At 41.4% G+C, this 25,888-nt stretch overlaps 1 protein-coding gene across 3 annotated transcripts in view; it reads right to left on the bottom strand.

The window, feature by feature from the left end:
- COLEC12 (collectin subfamily member 12) overlaps positions 1–25,888 on the bottom strand; it is a 101,487-nt gene that overhangs the window by 11,625 nt on the left and 63,974 nt on the right. For all 3 annotated transcript variants that reach the window (XM_068932300.1, XM_068932301.1, XM_068932299.1), the window contains exon 3: positions 6,302–6,424. In XM_068932300.1, the coding sequence (XP_068788401.1) occupies positions 6,302–6,424 (123 nt within the window). The remainder of the gene's footprint in view (positions 1–6,301; positions 6,425–25,888) is intronic.

Genomic DNA, 25,888 nt, shown 5'->3' with positions numbered 1-25,888 from the left:
ATATCTCCATGCTAAAAGCACAGCATGGTGTGATGAACACAGACAAGGTTGCTCAAGTCAAGTTGCTTCTACTCCAGAAGTCAGGGAGACAAAATGATTTTATTTTGCTCTGGGCAAATTTGTCCTTAAAGTGAGCAAACATATTTTTTTTCTGAGTCTTCAGATTATTAAAAATTGCCCCCTAGCTAGCAAACTTTAGTCTGAGATGTCAATTTGAAGATGCAATTATTAAAATCTTTTTGAACAACTTTTAAACATTTTGGTAATGATACACAGCATTCCCAATGGTCTTGAAACCATTCTGGCTCATTAGGATTGAATGGATGGTCATTCAGCAAGTGCAGATTTATGGCTTTCTCTGATGTGCTCTTTATTTTGATAATGTCTGAACCATTTGCTTGTCACTGAGCCAACTGGATGATTTGCTGGTGTTGATACAGAAATGGAGAAAGACAGCACAACAAATAAGAGCCTGGAGTGGCTTATAGTGATAAAAATATGTATTGCTGAAGCAATGCTTGCAAGGCTAGAGGCAGCCTTCGGCTTCCATGCCAAACCTAGTTTGATATGCTTTTGCATTCAAATCATAACCAGGACCAGAAATGCCTTCTCATTACGAGATTATTTAGCCCTCTGGCTCCGCTGGGAGCAGAATGGATCTGCACTGACCCTACATGAGGCACCCCTCTTCCTTACAGAAGAAATAAAGTGCTTCCCATGTCTTTGGATAGCGAAGCCAATTCTGTTGGCCAGTGAGTGGGCTGGAGCTACCACTAACTCCTGCCGTCCCTGAGACAACCTGCAGCCAGGACATAACCTCAAAGAAGCTGCTGCCATGTAAGGAATTGTTTTCTACCTGAAATGGAAATTTAGGGGATCTTTTGCTACCCACAAGCAACCATAAGCACCCCAGACCTTTAAGGTGTCAACCACCAAGGGCTCCTTCTTGATTCTTCATTAAGCTGTTTTTCTGATCACAGTTACCACAGGTACACTGAAGGCTTTTAATGCTTCCAAAAGATCAACAGGAAAAACAACTGGCCAAGATTATCACTCTGGTGTAACTGCACTGAGGTGAGTGGAGTTATACCAGAGAAAAAGTGTCAAGATTTTTCTGAGGAGATCAGACATCCTTCAGTGAATTACTTTCTTTTTCCTTTCCATACTGCTAACAAGTCAGCAAAACAGAGGCTTTACTGTGCTCACAAAAATGGAGTCGGAGGCAGATTTCTGTATTTGGGACGACGGCAGCTGGCCTGCTAAATGCCACATCCTGGCTACAATACTGACTTTACGTTTTCAGGGGGACCATTGCTTAACACCCTCTGCCTTAGAAGGGATTTCCCCCCCCCCCCACCATAGCACTAATGTTTCACTGATCCTTCTGCCTATTAAAGACACTCATTGAAATTTTTCCTAAATGAAGTCAGATTGATTCTCCGCCTCTCCCGCCCAAACTCTCTTCTGGCCTGGAGTCCAGATCAGCAGTCCTTCAGTTATTTTTCCAGTGGTGCCTATATACATCTATGCATTGTGTCCAGTGGGCATAAGGAGCATGTATGGCTTTTCTTTTTGCTTAGCTCTAGGTAGCTCCTTGTGGTGTTCTGCTTTGTTTACGGATAGTCACTGTGAAGGACAAAACTCACTCCTAGGGAAAGCATCTGGATTTAAAAATCATGCCTGCTCCAACTGTTTGTGCTGAATGTTGGCAGTATCTCATCGCTCTAGATCTTGTTAATCTTGATTCAGTGTAATATTCACTTATTTTCTTCAGTTGTGCAAATGAATATTTCTTAATATTAATGAAAGAAAAGTGTAGCTTCTTCCTTTCATAGTTCAAATGAATGCCAGTCTGTAGTTTGTAAAACTGAGATTTTATGCTGTTCTGTAACAACAGGAATTTTTCATGATTGAAAAAGAATCCAACACTGGCAACTTGGATTAAAATGTTCTACTGAAGAGTCTAAAGCAAATGAAAATAATAGAAATCCTGCCAATACGTAGTAGCCTGTACTGGCAAGGAGATGAAATTGAATGGAACTGCAGATAGAACACAGTATGCTCTTTTCACTGTCAAAATTCAAAAAAATGCATTAAAAAGACTGTAGCTCCTCTGTAGCTATGAACGCTTTTTGTGTAGAACACCTCAAAAACTGGTTGAAGCAGCAATTTAAAAAGCCTTACTGGTGCTACTTACAATTGGCTGTGATATCTGGGGAAGATGATTGTGCTTGGCCTGAAAGATCACTAATGATCACTCTTGAAAGGTCATTCTGTCCTTAATAGCTTGTCTCAAACAGAAAGCAGTAAATTTAAATTCTATTGTGTATCTGGAAACCAGATAGCAGCCCTCAGTTACTAGGGTCTGACCTGGAAGATGCTGCTTTAGAGAGGCTGGATGCAGAAGCCTGTCTTCAAACACAGAAAGTACTGATTTTTGTCTATTACGAACTTAACTGTCAGTGCCTTACCCAGATTAACTGATGTGAAGTATAGAACTAGCTCTATTGGGCAATTCATTTCCTTTATTTTAATTCTGTCTCCCCTCAGAGGACAAGCCAGTGCTGTACTGTGAAGCGTACAGGAGAGAGTCCAGAGCCAACTCCAAACCACCAGCTCCAGCAGCAGCAGCAATCAAGAGCTCTGCCTAAGCTAATGGCAGACTTAGCTCAAGGATTTGCAGTGAAGCAGGCAAAACTTGACTTTGTCATCCCACATATAAACCAATGTATATGTTTGCTTTGTACAGGAGCAGGATCTTAGCCTCCATTGTCAAGCAGACCATGGTCAACTTGACTGCCTGTCCAAGCTCCCTTCCCAAGCAAGCCGTACCTTATTTACCTTCCTGCACCCCTTCCTGCTTACTGCCATGCAAGTGGGAAGGGTGAACTGTGGGGAGAATGAGTAGAGAAAGCCATGGTCAAAGTAGGTTTTTGCTGCTCCCAAAAGTCTGCTGCTTTAGGAAAAAAAAAAGTCTCTCCATGCGTCAAGCTTGCTTTGACTAGCTTCATTCTCAGCTTGGTCAGCTATCTCGACATTGTGATCTACGGGGCAGATATGTTCTCTGTCTTCACAAAAAGTCTCACTTTCTGATACAGTCACTGTGGAAATTTGGTAAAGGTCCTCCAAAAGAAGCAAGAACTTTAAGCAGTTGTTGACCAGACCAGTGAGGAGTGTCTACACTGGATCCACTCTGTAAGGCTCAGGCAAGAAGCAGGAACAAAAAGTCATATCTCACCAGGGCATGCTGGCCTGAGGTAATGGCAGGCAAACACTCTCTAAGAGACAGTTAAAATAAGTAGATGAAAGTCACCATGGGCACTAGTTTAAAAACTCCAAAATAAAGACTGACCAGAAAGAGACGACTATCAGAAATTCAAATTTAGAGAGCGTTAACTTCTCTTACTGGAGTGAGTCAGAGAATGATCATTCACTTTAAGCAGACACTGGCCAGTGCCAGAAAAATTGTAACTTTGGGTTTTTTTTTTGCATTTAATTTAAGAAGGCATGTGTAAAAAATTAAAGCTTGCTTTATTAAGGGTTTTAAAAATAATTTAATATTTCTTCTGAAGGCGAACTAATAGTAAACTCAACTTGCCATTCCTTGATGACCTTGATGTTTAATTCATGTTTTGGTTTCAGCTTTCTCCAGCTAACTACGCAGTTTTTACCACCAATTTGGAGGTTTGTTCTATGTTGATTTTGCCTCCCCTTGAGTTATTTTTTGCCTGCCATATTTAATCCACTGATTAGTAGTTTTAACATTTTAAATCACAAAGGATAACTAAATACCATGTAGGAAATGAAAGTTTTAAAAGTAGTTTTGGGCTTTATAAACATAAGTGTAGGAGGTAAGTTTAATGGAAACTTAGCCATGAGATTGAAAGAATCCCTGATGCCAGCAGAATTCCTTCTTTCAGTGTAATATCACAGTAAAAAAGACAAGCCAAACTCTGATGCAGAGGGGAGAGTTCAAGAGCATTACAAAATTTTATTGTGAGTTTTGTTCTTTCTTTAAGGCTTAATTCCTTCCTAACTAACAAAAGTATCAGAATAATTTGTTTGAATATGTACTGTGATATTGTTTTTTTCTGACTAAGCTGGGGCTTTGCCTAATTTATAGTTTTCCTGCAAGTTAGTGCTTCAGGCACTGTGGAGACAGAGTTCTCAAACTGGAGGATACAAAGGGCAATATTTTTACCTGACATATGATAATTTGCTGCTCGGCGTTACTGAAGGGATACTTTGGACTGAAAAGGACTCTTCTCCGATGTATGTCTCCTTCCTTGGAATTTAGGTGGAGTGGTCACCGAGTTGTCTTAAGGTCAGTGAACAAGATGTGCATTTTTAGTGGGCGAGGAAATTCTTCTGTTCTTGCCCATGACAAATGTTGCTTGGTAATGCTATTTCAGAATCGCTAGTCACGCACAAATGATTAGCCAGAACAAGAAGTAGGTATTGAATTGACTGTAGCAATGAAGGGGCCTCAAAACGAGAACAGAGCTTGGGGAAAAGACAAGACTGTGCTAGAGGCCCATGGAGAAAGAAGCTTGAAAACAGTGCATTGAGAAGAGGGAGAAAAACTCCCTCTCCCAAAGAGATTTTTTTGGATAGTTTCCTTATTCCTTTATTCCCACATATAAATGAACAAAGGTTTGCCAAAGCAGATTCAGAGCAATGGTCCCTCCAACTTGATATACTGCTTCTGGTACCAAGTGACATCTGATTCTTCTAGTAAGCCCCAGAACTGACAGCCACAGCCATGTAATAAAACTGTCGTGAGGAAAATTCCTCTAAATCCCAGACATTTAGTGGCTGGGTTACAGCCTGGAATGATCACCTCCTTACCTGTTGTAAGCAGATCTCTGCAGATTTATATCTCCCTAGCTTGTACAACCAAACGGTTTTATCTTTATAGATCAAGGGCAAGTTTCTGCATCCTGCAAAGTTCTTTTCCTCAAACTCTTACTTTCAGAGGCCAGTTACACATTCTTCAAGAACATACCTGATCAATTACATACATACTGCTTTTCTTCACATTATGTTTTAATGTACTACATTCTCTGTGGTTTATAGTGAAAAAGGAGCATCTATGCGACTCTATCTACCGTTCACGTTCTCTCGTTTCCCTTGTTAAATTTTCCATCTAACCCAAACGGTTTTCATTTTCTTCCCACTCTAAACTGTACCCAGTCCTTTGAAATAAGTATTTATCCCTTTCTATTTCTACAATTTCCTTTTCTTTCGCTGGCAGAGGACCAAAGGTGATGTCAGTTTGCTACGAGTGCAGCTGCTGGCAGCACACAACACACTGCATGCTAATCACATGAGTATTTACCTCGCTTCTTGGAGGGGTTTTGAAGTTATGCTTAGAGCCATACTCAAGGAAGCTCGTTTAAAGCCATCTTGGTTTTCTCCATGCTGCAGGGTCCTGTTATAATACTCACAATGCTATTCACTTTCTTTTCCTTACCAGAGCCTCACATCTCATTCCTTTAACTTTTTCGGGCTGTGACTGCACAGCAAGCAGGCTGTAACATTGATCCCTTCATAAGCACACCTAAGTGGCTACAGCCAATTAGTCACCGCTGTGCAGGGCAACTTCAAGCTCTTCTTTCCCATGTGCCCTACCTTGGACTTGCACAAATGAAATTTCCTCCGCTACTGGGTTGCCCAGCTGCCAACAGCTAGACTCTCTGAAATTACTGCCATGCCTTCAAAGTGCCTTTAGACTTTGCTCATTAAAATAATTGTAGGTAAACCCATTACATTGGCACTTGCTGGTTGAATCTTTCTTCCAGATATTTCAAAGTAATATTGATCCTACACTTTGTTCCTGTAATAAGTATTATAATTATATTAATAAGATCATTCCTGGCTCTCCTTTAAATAAGACGTTTGTTCTGGAAAGATGCTGGTATGTATAAGAAAGCCCAATGAAATCAAGGTATAGCAGGGATGCATGTCCTACATATTCAGTCATCAAAGATCAGCAACACAATACAGAGTTTTGAGTCTTCCAGTGACTACTCTTTCATGATGGAAAAATGATCATTTTGTTCTAAACTTTTTCTTTTTTTCAAATTTCGTATATAATTCCTAATCTAATCTCAAAACTCCGTAATTATTTGAAATTGAAAATCTAAGGTTACAGTTTTTTGATATGTGTGTCAATTGCACAAGAAACACCATTCTCAAACATATTCATACTTCAGGTGAAAACATAACAAATTGCCTAATATGTGGAAATGCACTTGGATGCTTAACTGAAAGTGAAATTTTGTGCTTGATACATACATACCTTTGTATCCCAGAATGGCTACTGTAATTGTTAACAGGGCACATAAAATATACAGTAAGATGATGGAAAACTTCAGTGCCCAGTTATTTTTACATTTGGTACATTGAGTCCCCTCCTGAATACCTGCAAAAGAAGATTTTAAGAATTTCAAACAAGGGCAAAGAGCACATTGCCGGTTTTATCTCCCCATTTCTTCTCCTCCATTTTCTAAAGAATGAAATATTTATGTAAGCAGATGATAAATGGATACCGATTTGCCTGTTCTGCCTGAATAGCCTCCACAGCCGTTAAAGCATCAGTTTAGTTGCACAATGACTTTCGGGGTTGCACGGTGTTAAAGAGAAGTAGGTTCTCTTTCACCGGAAAAAATGTAGCTTTACTGAGAGACAGTATTATTTTCAGAAGCTGCTAACAAAGCTATGGGGAGCTTTGGAAGTCAAATGCTTATTAGAGTGCCCTCTGTCAGCATCACACAGTAGCGCCTCTCAGCATTCAGTCTCTCTGCATTGGCAACAGGACACAGTAAATACTCAAGCAGAATGAAAATACAAAAATGAAATAGTATAGCAAAAATAGGAGTACTGGCCCTACTTTGCAACCATTACCACAAACAGCTACCATGTGAATGCTTTCTTTCCATAAGGAGAAAAACTCTTTTTTTTTTTTTTTTTTTAGGTTTGGAGAGTACTATTTCCAAAGAGAATAAGGGATACTACACTGGTAAACCTAGTGGTAGATCTACACCAATAAAATCATGCTGATGGATTTTTCCCTGTAGAAAAGTTTAAGAAAAAGGGCTGCAAGTTGATAAGCAAAAGTAAACCTTTACTGTTTGATAACTGAGCTATTTACAGCATGTTTTGACAACAATCAGTCTATTAGGGAACCAATATTCCTCTGATCCTCTGATCCTCTGGAACAGCTTGAAAGCGGTGGAAGCTTTGAATAAGTTATCAAAAAAATCAGGAGAAGACGAATGTGTAAAAACAAGAAAATACGATGATTGTGCTGGAGTGAGTGGGCTGGATTTAGCCCTCCTTCCAATGTGCATTAAGTAGACCAGGACAAATGTAGCTTTCTGTGTCCATCAAAAAATGCACTTCTGTGATATTTTACTCCATTTGTGCACCATTAGTGGAGTCCCATAGGAAAGCTTTAAGCTCTAATAAATTGCATGTACCAGATTACTTAACTAATCAAAACTTGCTCTGTAACTTTTTATGAGTAACTTATATTTCCCCTGAGGTGTAACCCACAGCTGATTTTACTTTTCCCAGCTCATGACCTTCTGTAGAGGGGCTTTTAATTTTTTACTTTTTAAGAGAAAAGCACAGGGCATTTCCCCTGCGTTTATTGAGGATCGGTGACTGACATACCAAGTTAAGTCAACTGCATTTATCTCTCAAGGAACAGCAGTTTCTAGCGACTTCCTTAAGCCTGCAGTATTTGAAGGAGGGATTACCGCACTGAAGCAACTCAGGAAGAGGATTTATACGAAGTTTATTTGACAAGGCATTTTTCTCAATTCCCTTTGCATGTATATTAGCCTTGGACAAGGCAGAAACACATCTCACACAGGTCAGCTCCTCTTTCTACATTATGTTATCTCATGTTTCCTAAGGCTTTCAGCTCTGATGTCCTAGCCTCTTGCCACGTGATGAAAGTGATGTCACGGATTTGCAATGCTTGCAGTTTAGGCATAAAACCAGTTGGGCACACTCAGATCTTTTCTCAGATACATTCGAGGAAAATAAAATAAGTATAAACCTAAGAACAGAAACTGCAGAGGGGGAAGGAGTCTCTGCTTCTTGTGTAGCTGAAAAGGGAAGGCGCTGCCAGAGATGGGCAACTGCAGAGCCCATTTCATAGTGCTAGGTCTTGGAAGACTGGTAACTCCTGCGCCACAAAAAATACGGCAGAATCATAATTCAACAGACAAAATTCCTTAGGGATCCTGATGTGCGGGCTGTTTTTCCTTTGTTTAGCAGGTAGTCCCAAGGAGTTTGCTAGAGGGAAGTTCTGCTTGTTGAAGAAACCAGAGAAGGAACGTGTGGTTTTCCAAAGTTTTGTAGTAGGTATAGTATTCAGAGACTGAAATTATTTCATCAGGGGGACTCACGGCAACTGGGGCACCTTTTTCCTGCTGTTAACTGGCACTGACAGGCTTATTGAGTGTTTTTTACTGTACACTGAATGCAAGGCTCCTCTTCTGAAGCATTTGAAAATCAGATTGAATTCTGCAAGTCTTTGAACATCCCACATACCAAAAACCACTGGAAGCTTGGGGCACAACGCGCACCACTTCTAACCCATGCAGATAACAGAAAGCTTGATTCTAATATTAATGAAAGCAAGATCAGATCTGTAACTGGGAAGATTGATAGACTGCAGGAGTACAAAAAGCAGAGAAAAGCAGAAATAACTAAATTCTAACAGCAACTGCACATACAAAAGTTGCACTTGATTCCAGTGTCACGTTACGGTTACTCTTTTTATGACACGACCTGCTTTCCATCACTGTATGCTGACTTCCTGGATAGTGCAATGGGCAGAAAGTTTGCTGATGTGACTGACTGTATTACAGTTCATCATCCAGTATCACGTATGTTCCAATACTTCATACAGATCTTGTTTCACTTATCGCAGTCCTCGCTATCACCGGTTCAATAAAACAGCAATTCGGCTTTTTGGAGCTTTCACTTTCAGTGTATTTCAATCTGACATCAGAGTAGCGCTCCAACAAAAGCCAGACTTTTCCATCTTTTAACAATTCAGCCCTGTTGGTATCAATAACATAAACACAGCGTACTAAAGCAATCAAACGAGCTAAAGTGATTCCATTAACTCAGCTGGGCTGGAACTCTATATTGCATTGCCTGCTGGCTCTTTCTGCTTGCCAGCTTAAAACTGCAGCTGACTGTCGTCTAACCCGCACCACCTTCATCTAACTTGCCCCAGGTACAGAACTGGAATTAAAAAGTCAGGGAGCTGTAACAGCCGTCTTTGTGTGTGTGTGTGTGTGTGTGTGTGTGTGTGTGTATGTGGTTTTTTTTTTTGTTTTTCCCTAGAGATGGACACAGTAAAGTCTTTCAGAACGACTGAATTTATTCTTTATTACAAATACATAGCTATTAATTCTGCTGCTATTACCGATTCTCAGTTTACTAAATATATGGAAATTACTAAAGAGAGAGGTACCTAGAAGAAAAGATTTTGAAGAATGTTTCTGATGCCTTTTCATGTGGTTGAAATACCCAGGCTATAAGCAAAGGTAGCTGGGAAGGTAGCCGGGAAGGTAGCCCTCTCTGTGTAAGGATGAACCACAACGTAAGCAGGGCTCACTAAGCTCTCCAGACAAAGAACCTGGATTCGACTTGTGCTGTTGTTCTTCCCCACTACCTGCTTTAGGACCAGTCCCAAATAGGATTGTTCTGAATCAGGAGATGCATGTCCCTGTGAGGACACTCTTTTTCTTAAAGGGTTGATCTGAAAAGACACGGTAACCAAGACATTAAGAGACAACAGCTGGGAGAAGATTTCCAGTGCTCACTGTGATTACACAAAACCCAGCAGGCTGGCATAAAATACGCAGGTTTGTCATAAAAGCTCAGAGTCAAGTATTGAAAGAAACCATGCTTGGATTTTAATTAGACGAAACTTTCACCAGAATCAATTGCCTTGTTGCCCACTTGGCTGCCTGCTTTCATGGCTTACCTATAATTCAGTGTTCTTCCAGGAGATGAGCGATAGCTCATCTAGAAAGCTGGAAAGTTGTAAAGTAAACGTACAGGGAAAGACCCTACATGCCCATTCCATTGATACAACAGATGTAAAACCTGCCAAACGGGGCTCTCAGCTTAAGTCAGACCTTCTCTGTTTGTTATTTTTGCTCCTTGCGCAGCATACTCCTCTCCATGTTCGGTACACATGGTTTTAATGTTGGTCTGCTCCCAGACATTTGTCACTAACTTCAAAACCCAGGGAGTCAAGGTCACTTCCGGATGATGTGCATTTCTCACTGCTGATTTGATCAACATTTAATAAATATCAGATGGGACACAATGTGCCTCGTTTCACTGGACACATGCTTTTTCCCCATTCCCTTCTCCGACTTATTTTAATAAGAGCTCTGGTTTTTCTGTCTCACTGTTGGGAAGACATCTGGCCAAACAGACAGCGACCCAGTACAAAGAGATCCTGCTGGCTCACATGCTTTGGGGACCCCCTTCTCTGCAAACCAAGATGGTCACAAAAAATATGCAAGTGAGACATCCCCCTGTTACCAGGCTTTGTAGTATTTGTTTTTATAGCATTACATTCCAGTGACTGAAGACTTTGTTCTCATGCAGGGGGTATACATCTGCAGATTCCTTTTGGGCTCCAGATAAGCTGAGCTTTTTTTGGGGGGGGGGGAGGGGTTGACTTTTGTTGTTGTTGTCCTGTGTTTTTTTAATGGCAGACTAAATACCTTTCCTTTCTGACATTGAGTAGATACCCTACAAAATGCCTGACTCCTCAAACATATTATGCTTCAGGAACTATGTCTTAAAACACTTGAGTTTGATAATGCACCCATATTTTCTTGCTGAATAATTCTTTTGGAGGGTATTTCCCTCGGTGTCCTTTTCTTGGCTCTTGCCTCAGGATCTTAGGTGGCCTCATAATACTTCTGCTAGCAGATCAGTTTTCACAAAGATGTAAAGCTCCCATTGTAACCCTGACAAAAAAGTACTGATAAGATAATTGAAGAAATGTAGTGCAGGAAAAAAAAAATACATATATTACCTAGGAGGGTTTTTTTTCCCAGTGTGATTCATATATAAAGAGATAACAACCCTTGAAGCTCTGAGGGAAGACTGTAAGTCTAGTTCACAGCCTCAAAATGAGAAATTGCTTGAGACTAATGCTTTCAAAACTGATGAGCAGTAGATCTAATAACTATATTTAAAGGGGCCTGAACGAGCTATGGAGTATAATCAGCTTGTGTAGACCATGTAGGTAGGAATCAGATATTGAGAAGTACTTAACCATGCAGAGTTGCAAACAGGCACCCAGCGGGTGCCTAACTCACTAGCAAACGTAGACAATCCCATCAGGAACTCATTTCTAGATTTAAATTACTAAATCCCTTTAAAAATTTGGCTGTTAAGTGCTTAAATTCAGGCACCCAAGCGTGAAATGGTAGCTTTGTTCTAATAAGTACGATTAGGCATCAGGAGGAAAGTAAATTTGTCCTTCAGGCAGATGGAGAGGATTTTCAAATTCAGGCATATGAGAGTGCATGTGCATATATATATGTGTGTGTGCGTATATGTATATGTTTCGAGAGAGACATTTTTGTATTGACACAAAATCAGCATGTGCATATATATAATGTGTGCATATATGTATATGCTTTGAGAAAGAGACTTTTGTATTGACGCAAAATCAGCATATCACATCGGCACACTCCAATCAAAAGCAACAACAAACTTCATATAGCTTTGAGATTACCAGATCCAGCCAGCCATAAAATTCAAACTGAGGTTTTTGTCATCTTTTCTATGTGGTTTTACAGGTTAATAACCTACCCCGATGATAACAATTCCTGCGATCTTTCATGAATGGTTTAGTTACAGACAGCAAAACTGATGATTCAATGGCTAACGGAAAGCACCTCAGAAAACAATCATTCTTTGAGATTGGTTTCAGCTTCGCTTTTTTATTTTGAGATAAAGTTCCTCCTTCTTTCAGTTCTGAGTATGTCCTTGTACTATAAAGGCTATCACTTGAGCTAAGTGTAAATAAGCATGAGGCAAACCATACTACCTTCTCCCTATCTAACGCATACTGCTCCATCCCCACACATTAGGGTTATTAGAGTTATGGGACGGGGAGAACCTATGGCCTAAGGTTGCAGCCATGGGAACTACAGAATTTGCTGAGGCCTCTCCGAGCGCCCGGCTTTCTAGCTGCTGCGCAGTCCCACAAGCCCTCTCCTGCTCTGTGACCAAAACGCGGCTGGACACCCAAATGTGAGGAAATGTGGCAAGGGCTAAATGAGCAGACTTCACGGCTATTGCATGACAGGTCTGCAAGAAAGCATCAAGCCTGTAGGTTACAGTTGTGGAGCACCTTGCTGGAGAGATCCCCTGTGCTGCCTTCATTCAGACTGGGCAGTTCCTTACTCCATAGCTCCCTTTCTGTGCAAATCCATCCACAGGGGAAGAGCTGTTGACCAGGTAAACCGAGACCTGTAGTTTATTAAACGTTATAAAACAGGTGTGCTACTACACAATCATGTCCTCTCTGTCAACCCCTACTTCGCTCCTTGCCCAGTCTCTCGCCATGATTTCCTTCCTCCTTGGCTCTGGGCCCCGTGAGTGGCAGCCTTCCTCCCACATCCACAGTCTTCTCAAGGCCGGTCTCCTTACTAGCAAGCGATCCTACTAGCCCAGGTGCTGCGATGTTTGCTTACAGGTAGGTTGACTGTAGCAGCCCGGTTAAGTCTATTTTCATATTTTCACAACGCCATTGGAAAAAAACAGCACAACCATGCTATCATTTGGTGTGGAATTTACTAGTTTTGCTTCTGTTTTTTTAGCCAAATAGGGACAAATGCAAGCTATGCTTATTTTGAAAAGGTTTCTGTTTGTTTATTAGGAAGCAATTAAAGCAGCTTAGCTTGAAGTCGAAGCGATGGGTAGGTACTCACCTAACCAGTGCCAGTTTTCCTGCACCATGTGGAAAATCATGAAACGTGGCAGCAAGACAGTGGCTGAAACAGCCACTCTGTATTTCAAGTAAACACTGCAAGACAGTGCCTCTTTCTTCATAAATTAATAAATAAATAGACTAACCCTGAACCATTCCATCCTCACAGGTTTCTACAGTGCCCTGCATAATCTGATTGCCCTCTTACATAGCTGATGGCTTGTATGAATAAACTCGGGAGAGGAAAAAAAAAAATCCTCAAAAGCCTGTTCTGTGTATAACAATTTATGTCTCCAAAGAGGTGCGCAACTCCTGCCAGGGAAAGCGCTGCCTGTTCCTCTGATTTCATCGTAAGCTTCACACTGCTGAATTTCTTTTTCACCTTCACGTCCCCTTCCTGTAGCTATTACTGAGGATTTCAGTTTGCATTTTAGGAGACCAGTATGTTCCTAGACTACTAAAAAAAGAAAGATCTCGAGAAGCGGTTCCTTAAGGCCAGAAAACAAAAAAAGAATCCACCGTGGACCACTTCTCAGGATGCTGGTCCTACAGAGCCGCTCTGACCAGCGGGCTGGAAGGGCTCTGCCCTGGGGCTGGGGCTTGGGGCTGGCAGGAGAGCAGGGTTCAATGTTTCCACCCTCCCCTGAAGAAACTAGTGGGAAGAGCCCAGGGGGGCACTTAGCTCTTGGGTCAGGCTTGCTAGAAGAACCCAGGGTATTTCAATGCAAACGGAGGATTTTCTTCTCTCAAACACCTTGGAAAAATCCCATCCTTCCTGATCTGCAGGTTGCAGCCTGAAATTGTGCATACAGAGGAGGCAGGGTAAATTCTCCTCCACGAGACCGAATCTGTCAGAGGTAGCGGCCTCTTCCCATAAATCCATAATCCCACATCTGACATAATAAAGAGTCCCAGAAGGCCAACACTATTATCTCTGGAAAGCTTTCTGCCTAAGAAATACTTTATTCTATGTAATGTACACAAACCCTTTCATTAAAGGAGGGAAGAGCCTTCATTTTTCAGCCTGACCATCATCTCTCACTTATTTATATAACCCAGCCAGCGTTTTCCCTTTGGCTTTGTTCTTCTTCACAGTAGACCAGAGATTCACAATGAATTGTCAAAAATCCTAATTATACACTTCAGTAACCACCACCATTTAATTATATACTATTACCAAACAATGTCCTACTGTGATTAAACACTAAATATCTTAATTGAAAGGATACAAAAAAGCCCAACCGCAACACAGGCTAAGCAGAGACTGCTGAGTGTCTGAACTGTATGTTACACAAATATTATGAGTAGAACTGAAGGACTATCGCGGTAAATTTTACGAAAAATCATGGACTTGCCGAAGTTTAATGTCCAATCATAGAAATGTGGTAAGAAAATCACACCACCAGAGGATCCAATATCCCATAGACTATTAGATTCAAACACATATCTAGTGCTTAACTCAAACCAGAGCAAAAAACAGTAAGTGCTGGGGCTTTTAAATAACTGTCTGGAACAAGAGAGGGGTATCTGCCCTCAGTTAATGAAAATCAAGCAAAGGATCACTCAGTGCACTTCTCGGAACTAAACCCTCAAATCTAATTAAGCCATTCAGAAGACAGAAAAACTAAAACAGTTAAAGGAAGATAAAAGTCATATATGAATTAAAGACCTGCTCATTCACAGGCAAGATAACAACAATACACTGCAGCAAAAAGCCTCTCTCAAACCGTATCGCTAAAGAGAGAATTTCAGACTGACTAGCAAGAAGATATATAGCCAGATCTATGGGGAGATCAAAGCCAGATCTTTTGGACTGTGCAATAGCCCCCTAACACAATCTGTGGATGTTCCATCCAATGAGTTAATTAAAACTAGACTGAACAAAGCAACAGCAAAGATGGATCTGTCCTTCAGGGTTATGGCATTTGGCCAGATGGCTGAGTAATGTCATTTCTTAACTGTCTAAATCTGTGCCCTCCATTCTTAAATTAATGAGCTTCCTAATGAAACATAGCTCCTAATGAAGGTGGTATAATTTCACGACTAATGTACATAATTTTTAGTCTTAACTGAAATTACACTCGACTGAAAGGAGGAAAAAAAGGTAACAGCCTCAAAGTATATATTTTTCCTAATAGTCTGTATTTTTATAACACAATATTTAGGTGTTAGTGACCCTAGTAATGGTATTACATTAACAGGTAAGTAGGAAAAAAAATAATTCTGTGCTTTGTGGCTTTTGAGATACATTTCTCTAAAGGCGCAACATGATCTTGTCTGAGGCTGTAAGGCTGCTAGGTCATGATACAGGCCACCAGCGACACCTGTACTGCAGGGAAATGGTGATGTCACCCAAAGCACAGGTGAAAAACCCACTCCCCCCTTTCAGGAAGCCTTTATTGTTAGTTTTACCAACTTCTCCAACGCTTCAAATTATTTTAGGGACAACGTTAAAAAATGCTAGGTTGGATCTTTGCTTTGTAGACTGAACAAAAGCTCACCCTCTCCAAATGAACACTCCAGTCGTTAACAATGAGGCAATGTTTTTGCATTCACTCACATTGCCACAAACAATATTCCAACTATGTACAAAAATTAAACTTTCTTATGTGCATGCGTAAGTCAAACGGGAATACTAGGAGACCATCTGTTCCATGGAAATTTCTGTGGAATGTACGTACGTGCACATGTGCATTTCTAATGGAATCTAGGCAGGTCATTTATTTGAGTGTATTATAAAATCCCATGTGTCTCTGCAAAGTGTGCTTTTAAACTCTTGTAACTCATATGAATCTTATCCAATTTTCACCAGGCAAAAGGAAGCACATTGGACGCCCTTCTCATTCATCAGTTTTTTTTTTTCTCATCTCCACTACCTGGTGGCATGGAGCAAAATAAAGCTTCAACGATATTGGACAGCATAAAAATTGTATTTCTCTTCTTCCATTAGTGAAAAATACAGAGCTGCTTTTGATGAGACTTTTAGGAAGAAAAAATAATTGCCTTCAGACTATGAACAAGTATTTCAACTTCATGTGGAAAAGCAAAAGTTTGAAAAAGTTCTAACGACTGTCATCTGTTAGCATTAAAATGTGGAGGTATCTCTATTTACAGACTTCATTACATGTTCCAGTTGGAAAACTGTAATGAAAAATTGACATCAACAGAGCTGAAAAAAACTAATTAAGAGTTAATACCTCAAATTACTATACAGGCCTTTATCTACCTTTATCCACCGCAGAAAGTGGTAAGGCTTCCATTGCCTTCATTGAGGTGAAGAATCACCTTTTTTCCAAACGGAAAGTCTAACTGAAGACAGTATTTGGCATTTAAAATAGTTAGGCACTCACAAAATAAGTGTTGAAGGTGTTTCCATTAGTGCTGGCTACTTCACAGTTAAATAGATCCCTTATCTGGAATTAGACCAAGCGACTAGACTTTTGCACGAAAACAAAGAGGTCCATGAGGAAGAGCATAGTAGGACCTCATAAAAGAATGTGAGTGCAGAAAACATATTAAGTGGAACCATGCTCTGTTCACATATTGAATTATGGCTGTGAATGAAAATAGCCCAAAGTCTCTTCTGACTAGCCTTTTCCATGATGACATCAACACTCTACAGTCCTGACACTGCATGGCTGAAATGTCGTCACGAAACGAAAAGAGAGGATCCCCACATACGCTTAGTCGAACATAGCTCATGGTATATAAATACATTGGCTGTAAATTCATTTCTAATCTCTGGAAGCTACATGTTCTACTACAGGAGAGAAATTATGTTCAGGTATAAACACTATTCCTTTGGCATTGCGCTGATCGACTCCCCTCAGCTGAATTGAGAACATTGCATTAAATCAGCTCCAAAGGACAGTGGCTGACAGCAATAGGATTTATTTTTCACCTCGCTGCCCTTCTAAAACCACTTTCTAAAGGTAGGGTTTTTCTTCAGAAGTATTGCAGCTTGATGGCAAGGACAAAAAATCCTGTTTCCATCCTCTACCCTAACCAACCTCCCCCAACCAACTTCAGTTTTTACTCCCTTTCCTGAATCTTACTTTTCAAAATAGATGATTTCTGCTACGAATCTGGATTTCTAGGCTAAGAGGAGGGACTATGACCCAATTTAGCTGCCATCTTTCAGTTTTTCCCATTCTGTTCTCCCCTTTTGCCTCTCTTCTGTCTTCTCTGTGTTCTGCAATATCTCTGTCTCCTGAGCTCTCCCCACATCCTGGCTCATACACATCTCACTAGCATCCAATTTCCTGGATAAAAAACAGACTTAGAATAAATTCCCCATGCAGCCAGAACATTTTTCATACAGTGGTGCCAACGCGCACTGGCTGTATAACATGAGGAGCAACAGTCCTGATAAATGGATTGTTTCTATGCAGTACCATCACAATTTCTGTGATTTTACTTATTTAAAATTCCTCTGTATCTAAGAGGAAATTCTTATCCCATAAATTACTACAAGAAGCTTCCCACACAGAGGCAGAAGTGTGGGTGATAAATGCAATTCTTGTTTTCCCTCCTAATAATGAAACGAGCAAATGCGTAATGCTTCTCTTGACAAATAGCTGAAGAATAGTGGAAGTAAATCTGCTTGTTACAACTGAGGAAAAACTATGCAGAACGGCATTCAGAGCACAGTAGTCACAGACAAGAAAAGCGACTAGCCAGAAGTCCAACAAGCATACGACCTACCTAATGTCAATGGAATCGCATCATTAAATAGATGAAAATTCTAGTGCAAACACAGAAATATGGCCGTTAACAAATCCATTCAAGGTGTTAACCTACTAAATTTGCAGAGTGTATACATACCTTGTAAAAATCTGCCATTTTTAGACATCATGGGAAATTTATTAGACCACCCCCTAACAAAGCATTAAACATGTTGCTACAGTAATAATAGCACTAACAGTAATAACAATAATACTGCTCTTCCTGGAACATATACCCATTGCTGAATTTGTTAAAAAAGAATCCATAATCCTTTACTCAATAGCTTATGGAAAGCTAAGTCTCTGCATTAAATAATATAACGAAGTCAGGAAGTTTTAAGATCTTTGACTCCGGAGCAGCACGGACGGGACAGGTCTGTTGTAAGGCCACGAACTGCAGTGATTTCCACGTCTTTAGGTGCGAGGCTGCGAGTCTTACCAGGCATTTTATCATAGTGCTATGAGTTTTACCAGGGGACTGAGGGTTACAGTGAGAGGCTTAAATTGACCCAAATGCTTTTCTTATTCAGAAGAAAACAGTAAAAATTGGAAGAGTTTACTATAAACTCTAGGTACTTTAACGGAGAGAAAATCCTGGGTATTAAATGGCCCTTTAATTATGAGGGAGAAAGCACCATAGAAATTTATAGCTACAAGTGGGCATTTGCAAAATGTTATTTAATACCAGAAGTTGTAAGGGAAACCTGTTTTTTTTTTCTTAATTGATGTGTAAATATATTATTAGAATTTTTTGAGAAACATACAGTCCTATATATCAAATAACCCCAGACTAACCTTAGCTTGTGTTTCAGTGAAGGCAGCCCTAAGGTAACTGAGAATAATATGTGCTTCTTTGGAGGGCAACAGTTCAGGAAAGGAGGAGGAAGGGAATTGAGTCAACTCAGGCAGATGAGATGTGTAAATTTTTTATTTTCAAAAAATTATTCTTCCTAAGGCTAGCGCCAAAGTCTTTTAGACTGCATACCTACATATCTGCCTTATAACTTACTCATTGGTTTTCAGTGCTCTTCTAGGATTTTAAAGTAATTTTATCAGGCCTAGTAACATTATGCCTTTAAGATGTTGAAGAATGTTGAAGCCCTCAAATAATGGTTGTAATATTCAGGTTTCTCTATATACTACTGAAAATATATGGAAAATGGTCCCTTTCTATACTTAATGTAAAAGGTGGCAAACGCTTAGAAAGTTTATAGAATTGTACCTACTTATGTCAAGCCTGAATTTGTTTTTCAGCTCTTAATTTTTGGCAGATACTAAGATTAATTGTTCCTTGAAGCAAAAAATGATTGAAGCAAATCTGGGGTCAATATTTAACTTCAGGGTCAATAAATCTTGATTTTTCACTCCAAAAGAAGTCAGTATCTGCTGTTATTTATGCCATACTCAGCAGCTGCTCTTTTGAACTCCAGCAGAGAAATACATCACACCCTTGACCCACAGCCTTTCAACTTTCAAGTGTGGAGACATTATAATTTATTTGCTCAATGCAAGCCTTAAATGTTTTCATTGTTTTCACTGCACTAAACGCGCTTGCTCCTTATCACAGTCTCAGTTACACAAGTGTAGCCCCACTGGCTTTCACAGAGCTACATGCAGTTTATATCAGTGTAGGTGTACCATTCAAACCAGGAAGCTGGAAAATGTCGTTTCTTGCACATCAAGCTAAAAGCATAGAACAAGAAGAGCAAGCTAAACAGCCAAACTGGCAGTTCAATGAAAATTTTAGATTAAAAAGATTAACCCATGGCACTATAACCTATTTAAGGAAAATCTAACTAACTCTTCCTTGTTTCTTCATAATCCATAGGCATCGAATCCCTGTCATGCTCTAAGACTTTTAAAAAATAAGCTGAAAGATAATTTTCATATATTAAGAATACAAAATATTTTCTAAAAATATCTCTTTCTCAGCAGTTTTACTTGACGTAGAACATTTATTCCTTTGCTAGTTCCTTGTACACCAAATTTCAGCCTAATATGAATTTTTCCATGGCCGAACTTTATACTCCTGAAAAGCAGACTTGGAACTGTTGAAAATCATGAACTATAGCTATTTGGACACATCACAAACAGGACCATGAAAGGTAGAGCTTTCAGTGTCAGTGGAACCCTTAACATGAATTAAATATAACACGTATTTTGTTTGTTAAGCATACTTCATATATTATTTCCTGGTACTCCAACAGAATCATATTCAAGTCTCCACAGGAAAGAAATGTTTGGACGCATAAGACATGGCATTTTCATATCAGATACTAACGGTTTTCACTACTTTGCATGCTCTTCTTGTTCTGCATTGTAGCCCTGATTCACAAGGAGATACAGCTTCCTGTTTGCTGGTTTGAATGATGAATTCCTCTTTTTAAACAGCTTAGTATAGACTTTCTTTAATGCTGTGAAAACAAAAACATTCAAAAATATTTTTAAGGGGAATGAATAGATTCAGTTCCTTCATATCCCATTACAACAATACTATTTTTTACTGGCAAGATCAAAGGTAAAGTCTGTGCACTTTTAAAAGAAGATTGCAATGCAATTAGAGTGTAGAGCTGTGCACACAGATACGAATGAAACTCTAAAATAGATTAAACCACTTGATAAGCACTCCTGGACTTCAGGAGAGCTAACTTTGGCCTTTTAAGGGACCTACTTAGGGGAATCTCATGGGGTAGGGCCCTAGAAGGAAGAGGGGTCCAAGAAAGCTGGTTAATATTCAAGCATCACCTCCTCCAGGCTCAAGACGAGTGCATCCCTCTGAGTAAGAAGTCGAGCAAAGCAGGCAGGAGACCTGCATGGATGAGCAAGGAACTCCTGGCCAAACTCCAACAGAAGAGGGAAGTCTACAGAATGTGGAAAAGGGGACAGGCCACTTGGGAGGAACATAGGGACGTTGTCAGAGTGTGCAGGGATGCGATAAGGAAGGCTAAGGCCCATTTGGAATGAAATCTGGCAAGGGATGTCAAGGACAACACGAAGGGCTTCTTCAAATACATCAATAGCAAAAGGAAGACTAGGGAAAAACGTGGGCCCGCTGCTGAATGGGGCAGGTGCCCTGGTGACGAAGGAGATAGAGAAGGCAGAGCTGCTGAACGCCTTCTTTGCTTCAGTCTTCACTGCTAAGGCCAGCCCTCAGGAATTCCAGACCCTGGGGACAAGAGAGGAAGGCTGGAGAAAGGAAGACTCTCCCTTGGTCGAGGAGGATCAGGTTAGAGATCTTTTGTCCAAACTTGACATCCACAAATCCATGGGCCCCGATGGGACGCACCCACGAGTGCTGAGGGAGCTGGCGGATGTTATTGCTAGGCCACTCTCCATCATCTTTGAAAGGTCCTGGAGATCAGGAGAGGGGCCTGAGGACTGGAAGAAAGCCAATGTCACGCCAGTCTTCAAAAAGGGCAAGAAGGAGGAGCCAGGGAACTACAGGCCTGCCAGCCTCACCTCCATCCCTGGAAAGGTGATGGAACAGCTCCTCCTGGAGGTCATCTCTAAGCATCTGGAGGACAAGAAGGAGATCAGGAGTAGTCAGCATGGATTCACCAAAGGGAAATCATGCTTGGCCAATCTGATAGCCTTCTAGGATGGAATGACTGGCTGGATAGATGAGGGCAGAGCAGTGGATGTTGTCTCCCTGGACTTCAGCAAGGCTTTGGACACTGTCTCCCATCACATCCTCCTAGGTAAGCTCAGGAAGTGTGGGTTAGATGAGTGGACGGTGAGGTGGATTGAGAACTGGCTGGACGGCAGAGCTCAGAGGGTTGTGGTCAGTGGCAGAGAGTCTAGTTGGAGGTCTGTAGCTAGTGGTGTCCCCCAGGGGTCAATACCGCGTAAGTATTGTTTAACTTATTCGTCAAAGACCTGGATGAAGGGATAGAGTGCCTCCTCAGCAAATTTACAGATGATACAAAACTGGGAGGAGTGGCTGACACACCAGAAGGCTGGGCTGCCATTCAGAGGGACCAGGACAGGCTGGAGAGTTGGGCAGAGAGGAACCTCCTAAAGTTCAACAAAGGCAAGCGCAGGGTCCTGCACCTAGGCAGGAATAACCAGTACAGGCTGAGGGTTGACCTGCTGCAAAGCAGCTCTGCAGAGAAGGACCTGGGAGTCCTGGTGGACAACAAGTTAACCATGAGCCAGCAGTGTGCCCTCGTGGCCAAGAAGGCCAATGGGATCCTGGGCTGCATTAGGCAGAGCACTGCCAGCAGGTCGAGGCAGGTGATCCTGCCCCTCTCCTCAGCCCTGGGGAGGCCTCACCTGGAGTGTGAACTGTGTCCAGTTCTGGGCTCCCCAGTACAAGAGAGACATGGCACTACTGGAGAGAGTCCAGCGGAGGGCTACCAAGATGATGAGGGGACTTGGAGCATCTCTCCTCTGAAGAAAGGCTGCGAAAGCTGGGCCTGTTCAGCCTGGAGAAGAGAAGACTGAGAGGCGATCTGATCAACATGTATAAGTATCTGAAGGGGGAGTGTCAAGAGGATGAGGCCAGTCTCTTCTCCGTGGTGCCCAGCAACAGGACAAGAGGCAACGGTCATAGACTGAACCACAGGAAGTTCCATCTGAACCTGAGGAAAAACTTCTTTCCTGTGAGGGTGAGTGAGCACTGGAACAGGTTGCCCAGAGAGGTAGTGGAGTCTCCTTTCCTGCAGATATCCAAAACCTGCCTGGATGTGATCCTGGGCAATGTGCTCTAGAGGACCCTGCCTGAGCAGGGGGGTTGGACTAGATGATCTCCAGAGGTCCCTTCCAACCTCAACCATTCTGTGATTAGCGTTCTGGTAGCCGGCAGGATGAAAGAAAATATGCCCAATGAAAGTGTTATACTCCTTTAGAAATTTTAAGGGTAGTATAATTTATTATGCAGGTTCTTCTCTCTTCCACTCCTTGTTTTATAGAGATCTTTGTTAAAGGAAAGTTAAAGGCACTTGGAAATTTCCTTCAAGCGTTCTGCCAAGGCGCATGAGCAAATTCAGGTCAAAATCTTGCTGTACATGGACAGAAGCCAGAGGACAGAAGAACAGTATTTTTAATCACTATTTCATTAGTTGAAATGGCTGAACTGCTCTGCAATATTTTGTACTGTCTGAAAATGGCATCCAATGCTCTGTTTGTGGCCTCTCTTGGCCATTGACACAAACACTGCAAGGTTTCCAGAGGAACAGAAAACGTAACACATCGTAGTGATGAGTACAGGGCAGCCATTCAAGCAAACTGAATCACAAGATAAGCTGGGAACCTCTTATTGAAAATGTATGTCAATGTAGCTAAAAGTACAGTGGGAAAAAAGCATAAACTCTGCATGCTATGGTTGGAGAGCAGTGACTGAAAAGAATAGTAGGGGTTTAGGCAATAAGTAAGCTACTAAAGATATCCCAACATGATGTCATGGCAAAAAGGGCAGATTCAGCTTCCAGGCTTGCTGCAACGAACTGGACAGGAGAAAGGCCTTGGGAAATGGGGCATTAACTGAAACCTGGCTCTTCAAAGGACCCCCAAAGCCCAACCTACAGCTGTGGCTTTCAAGGTGTCTCAGACTCGAGACACTGCCCAGAGCCTGGACAACTTTGGACAAGCTCGGTGGCTCTGGGCCAGGCCGGTCATACAAACAGCCAAGAGAAAAGGACTCCTGGGGTTGGTGACCAAGGCTGGCTTTCTGAGGGAGTCAGCAGCTCAGAGGGCCTCTGGTTGTATAGCAGCACAGACAGGAGGGGGCTGCTGTCAGGCCACCGGCTTCAGCGAGTCCCACGTCTGCAGGTGGGAGGCTGCGAATTTGAGAGGCACTGATTTCAGGCTCAGTGTTATGAGTGCTACCAGGGGACTGAGGTTACAGTAAGAGGCTTAAATTGATCCAAATGCTTTTCTTATTCAGAAGAAAACAGTAAAGAATAAAAGACAGATCTGACTGCAGACTAGGTACTTTAATGGAGAGAAAATCCAGGGTACTAAAGGGCACTTTAACGAAGAGGCAGAAGACATAACATAAAACAGTCGCTACGAGTTGGAGGCAGCAGAATGCCTGTTGGAAATGAAGCAAAAATTCAGGCAGTGAGGGTGATTACAACTGGAACAGATTACCGTCACACGGGATTCCCTCTATTTTAACGTCGTTAGAGTCAAGCTTGACTCCTCATTTAGAAGATACACTTTAGCCAAAAAAAAGTCATTGGACTTAGTGCAGGAGTAGCTGGATATAACTGTATGGCCTATCACACACAAGAGGTCAGAAAAGATTAAGCCTTTTTGGCTTCAGTTTTTCTGAACGGAAATAGGTGTGTCTCTGCTCTGGCCTGCTGTACAGAAAGTATACGCATTTTGGGGAAATCAACTGTGACGACAAGGCATCTCACTGCCCTGAGGGGGATGTGCCTTTCAGATCCAGCTGAGTCCAGAATTAATTAAATTCTGGAATTAAAATGGGAAGGGAGCAGATAACCCTGCCAGATGTTTTATGGCAACAGACAAGGACAGTAGATAATAAAGGTGAGTGTAGTTCTGTACTCTGAAACACTAGAGTTTTTTTCTTATAAGGCATATGCTAAGTTTGTCTGCTCAGGAAACAAATAGCATGATTCAAAAGGAATATAGACTGGAGGCTAATCAAAAGCTTGTTTCTACTAACACAGTGGGAGAAACTGCTCAGGGACAGTCCATCATTTTGAATCACAGCCCTTTAACGTTGCCAGAATTACCAAGAGCTTTGGTGAGTTATCTTCAGTCCTGCTTGTTAAACACTACCACAGGAAGAAAATCACTTTATTTCTGTCGCTTTCCCCAGCGAGCATGTGTCACCTGTAACATGGGAGATGCCTGTTCTTACCCAGGATCTCCCATCACTCAGGTATCTGGAGGACTCTAGCAAAGGCAAATACATGTCTCTTGCCTAGGAGTGAAAGGATGCGTTTCTGATTTTGGTCCTTCTTTTCTTTAACGCACTGAACCAAAGTCCTAAAGCTGACTCTTCCAATCCACAGGACCTTCTGCAGAGCTGCTCACCAAATTTTGGAGGGCTTTTTTTTTGGGGGGGGGAGGAGGGGGAGGAAATCAAAGTGCAACTTTTTGCTTGAAGAGTACACAAAGTATATGGAAAAATATGAGGGAAGAACAATGTTTCAGTTCATCAGTATAGATTGGTAAACATTGTAGCACTAAATCATGCATCTTGTGACCACACAAATCAATGAAAATTTCCTGGTAATGCTAGTGACTGCTAAAAGACAGTGTGTAAAGTACAGATTCAGGCCTAGGATTTGAAACAGGCAGCATTCTCTAGAAAACTGGAAGTGCTAGCTTTGACAGGCTTATAAAGCCCTTTTACTGAAGCACTACTTGAGATTGAATTCCATGATATTCACAAAAAACAACTGAGATCCATGTGGTCCTTACAGTTCTACTCTGAGCATACTTTGTTGTATTCGCACTCCTTAGTTAAAGCAATAACAATAAATGTTGCATTTCAGGATGATTTGGTTAAGACTAAAAAAGTATAATGCATGATATAATAAATTAAATACTGTAGGATTTGTAGAAGCATTAGACAGCTGTGCATAAAGGCTTAGGTATTACAACAAGTTCTGTTGCAAATTTTCTTCTCTCTGCATCTGTTGGGATGGCTTCCTTGGCTTGCAGGGGAACAGAGACAGAGAAAGTTTCTTGCCAGCTTTTGACATCGTGACTTGTAATCAACACATCAGCCTTTTATAGCCAATAAAGTTGTGTCCCTGGGAGCTGTAACTTTAATTATGCACCACCTTAGTCACAGCTGGGGAGGCTCTGTGCTGCTTTCAGCAGTAACTCTCGCACCCTGGCAGTCAGGGATAACTGTGTTTTTGGGATTCTGCAGAATGACAGCGACTCTGCCGTGGAAATGGACTAGTCACTGTATACAAAGTGCGAGGCACCTGCACTAAGGTCTACATGCCTGAAGCAAGTTCACACTTTTCAGCAGTTTGTAGGCATGTTACTACTTGTTCCACCTTGTTCATCTAATGGGCAGCAGGACGTGGAAACATGAAGGCCCGCTGCAGACAAATTGATAGCGTAGTTTGTCTGACTACAGCTATTAACAGACAAAATGCCATTGAAATACAGAGGGTGCCTTAAACTAACCAACTATTTTTTGCATTTCAACAAGGACGCTTAATATGCTGCAAAAAAA

This window comes from Struthio camelus, chromosome 2 (assembly GCF_040807025.1).
Source record: "Struthio camelus isolate bStrCam1 chromosome 2, bStrCam1.hap1, whole genome shotgun sequence".
Classification (NCBI taxonomy): Eukaryota; Metazoa; Chordata; class Aves; order Struthioniformes; family Struthionidae; genus Struthio; species Struthio camelus.
The sequence above is the reverse complement of the archived record's forward strand: the minus strand, read 5'-3'. Positions and strand labels throughout refer to the sequence as shown.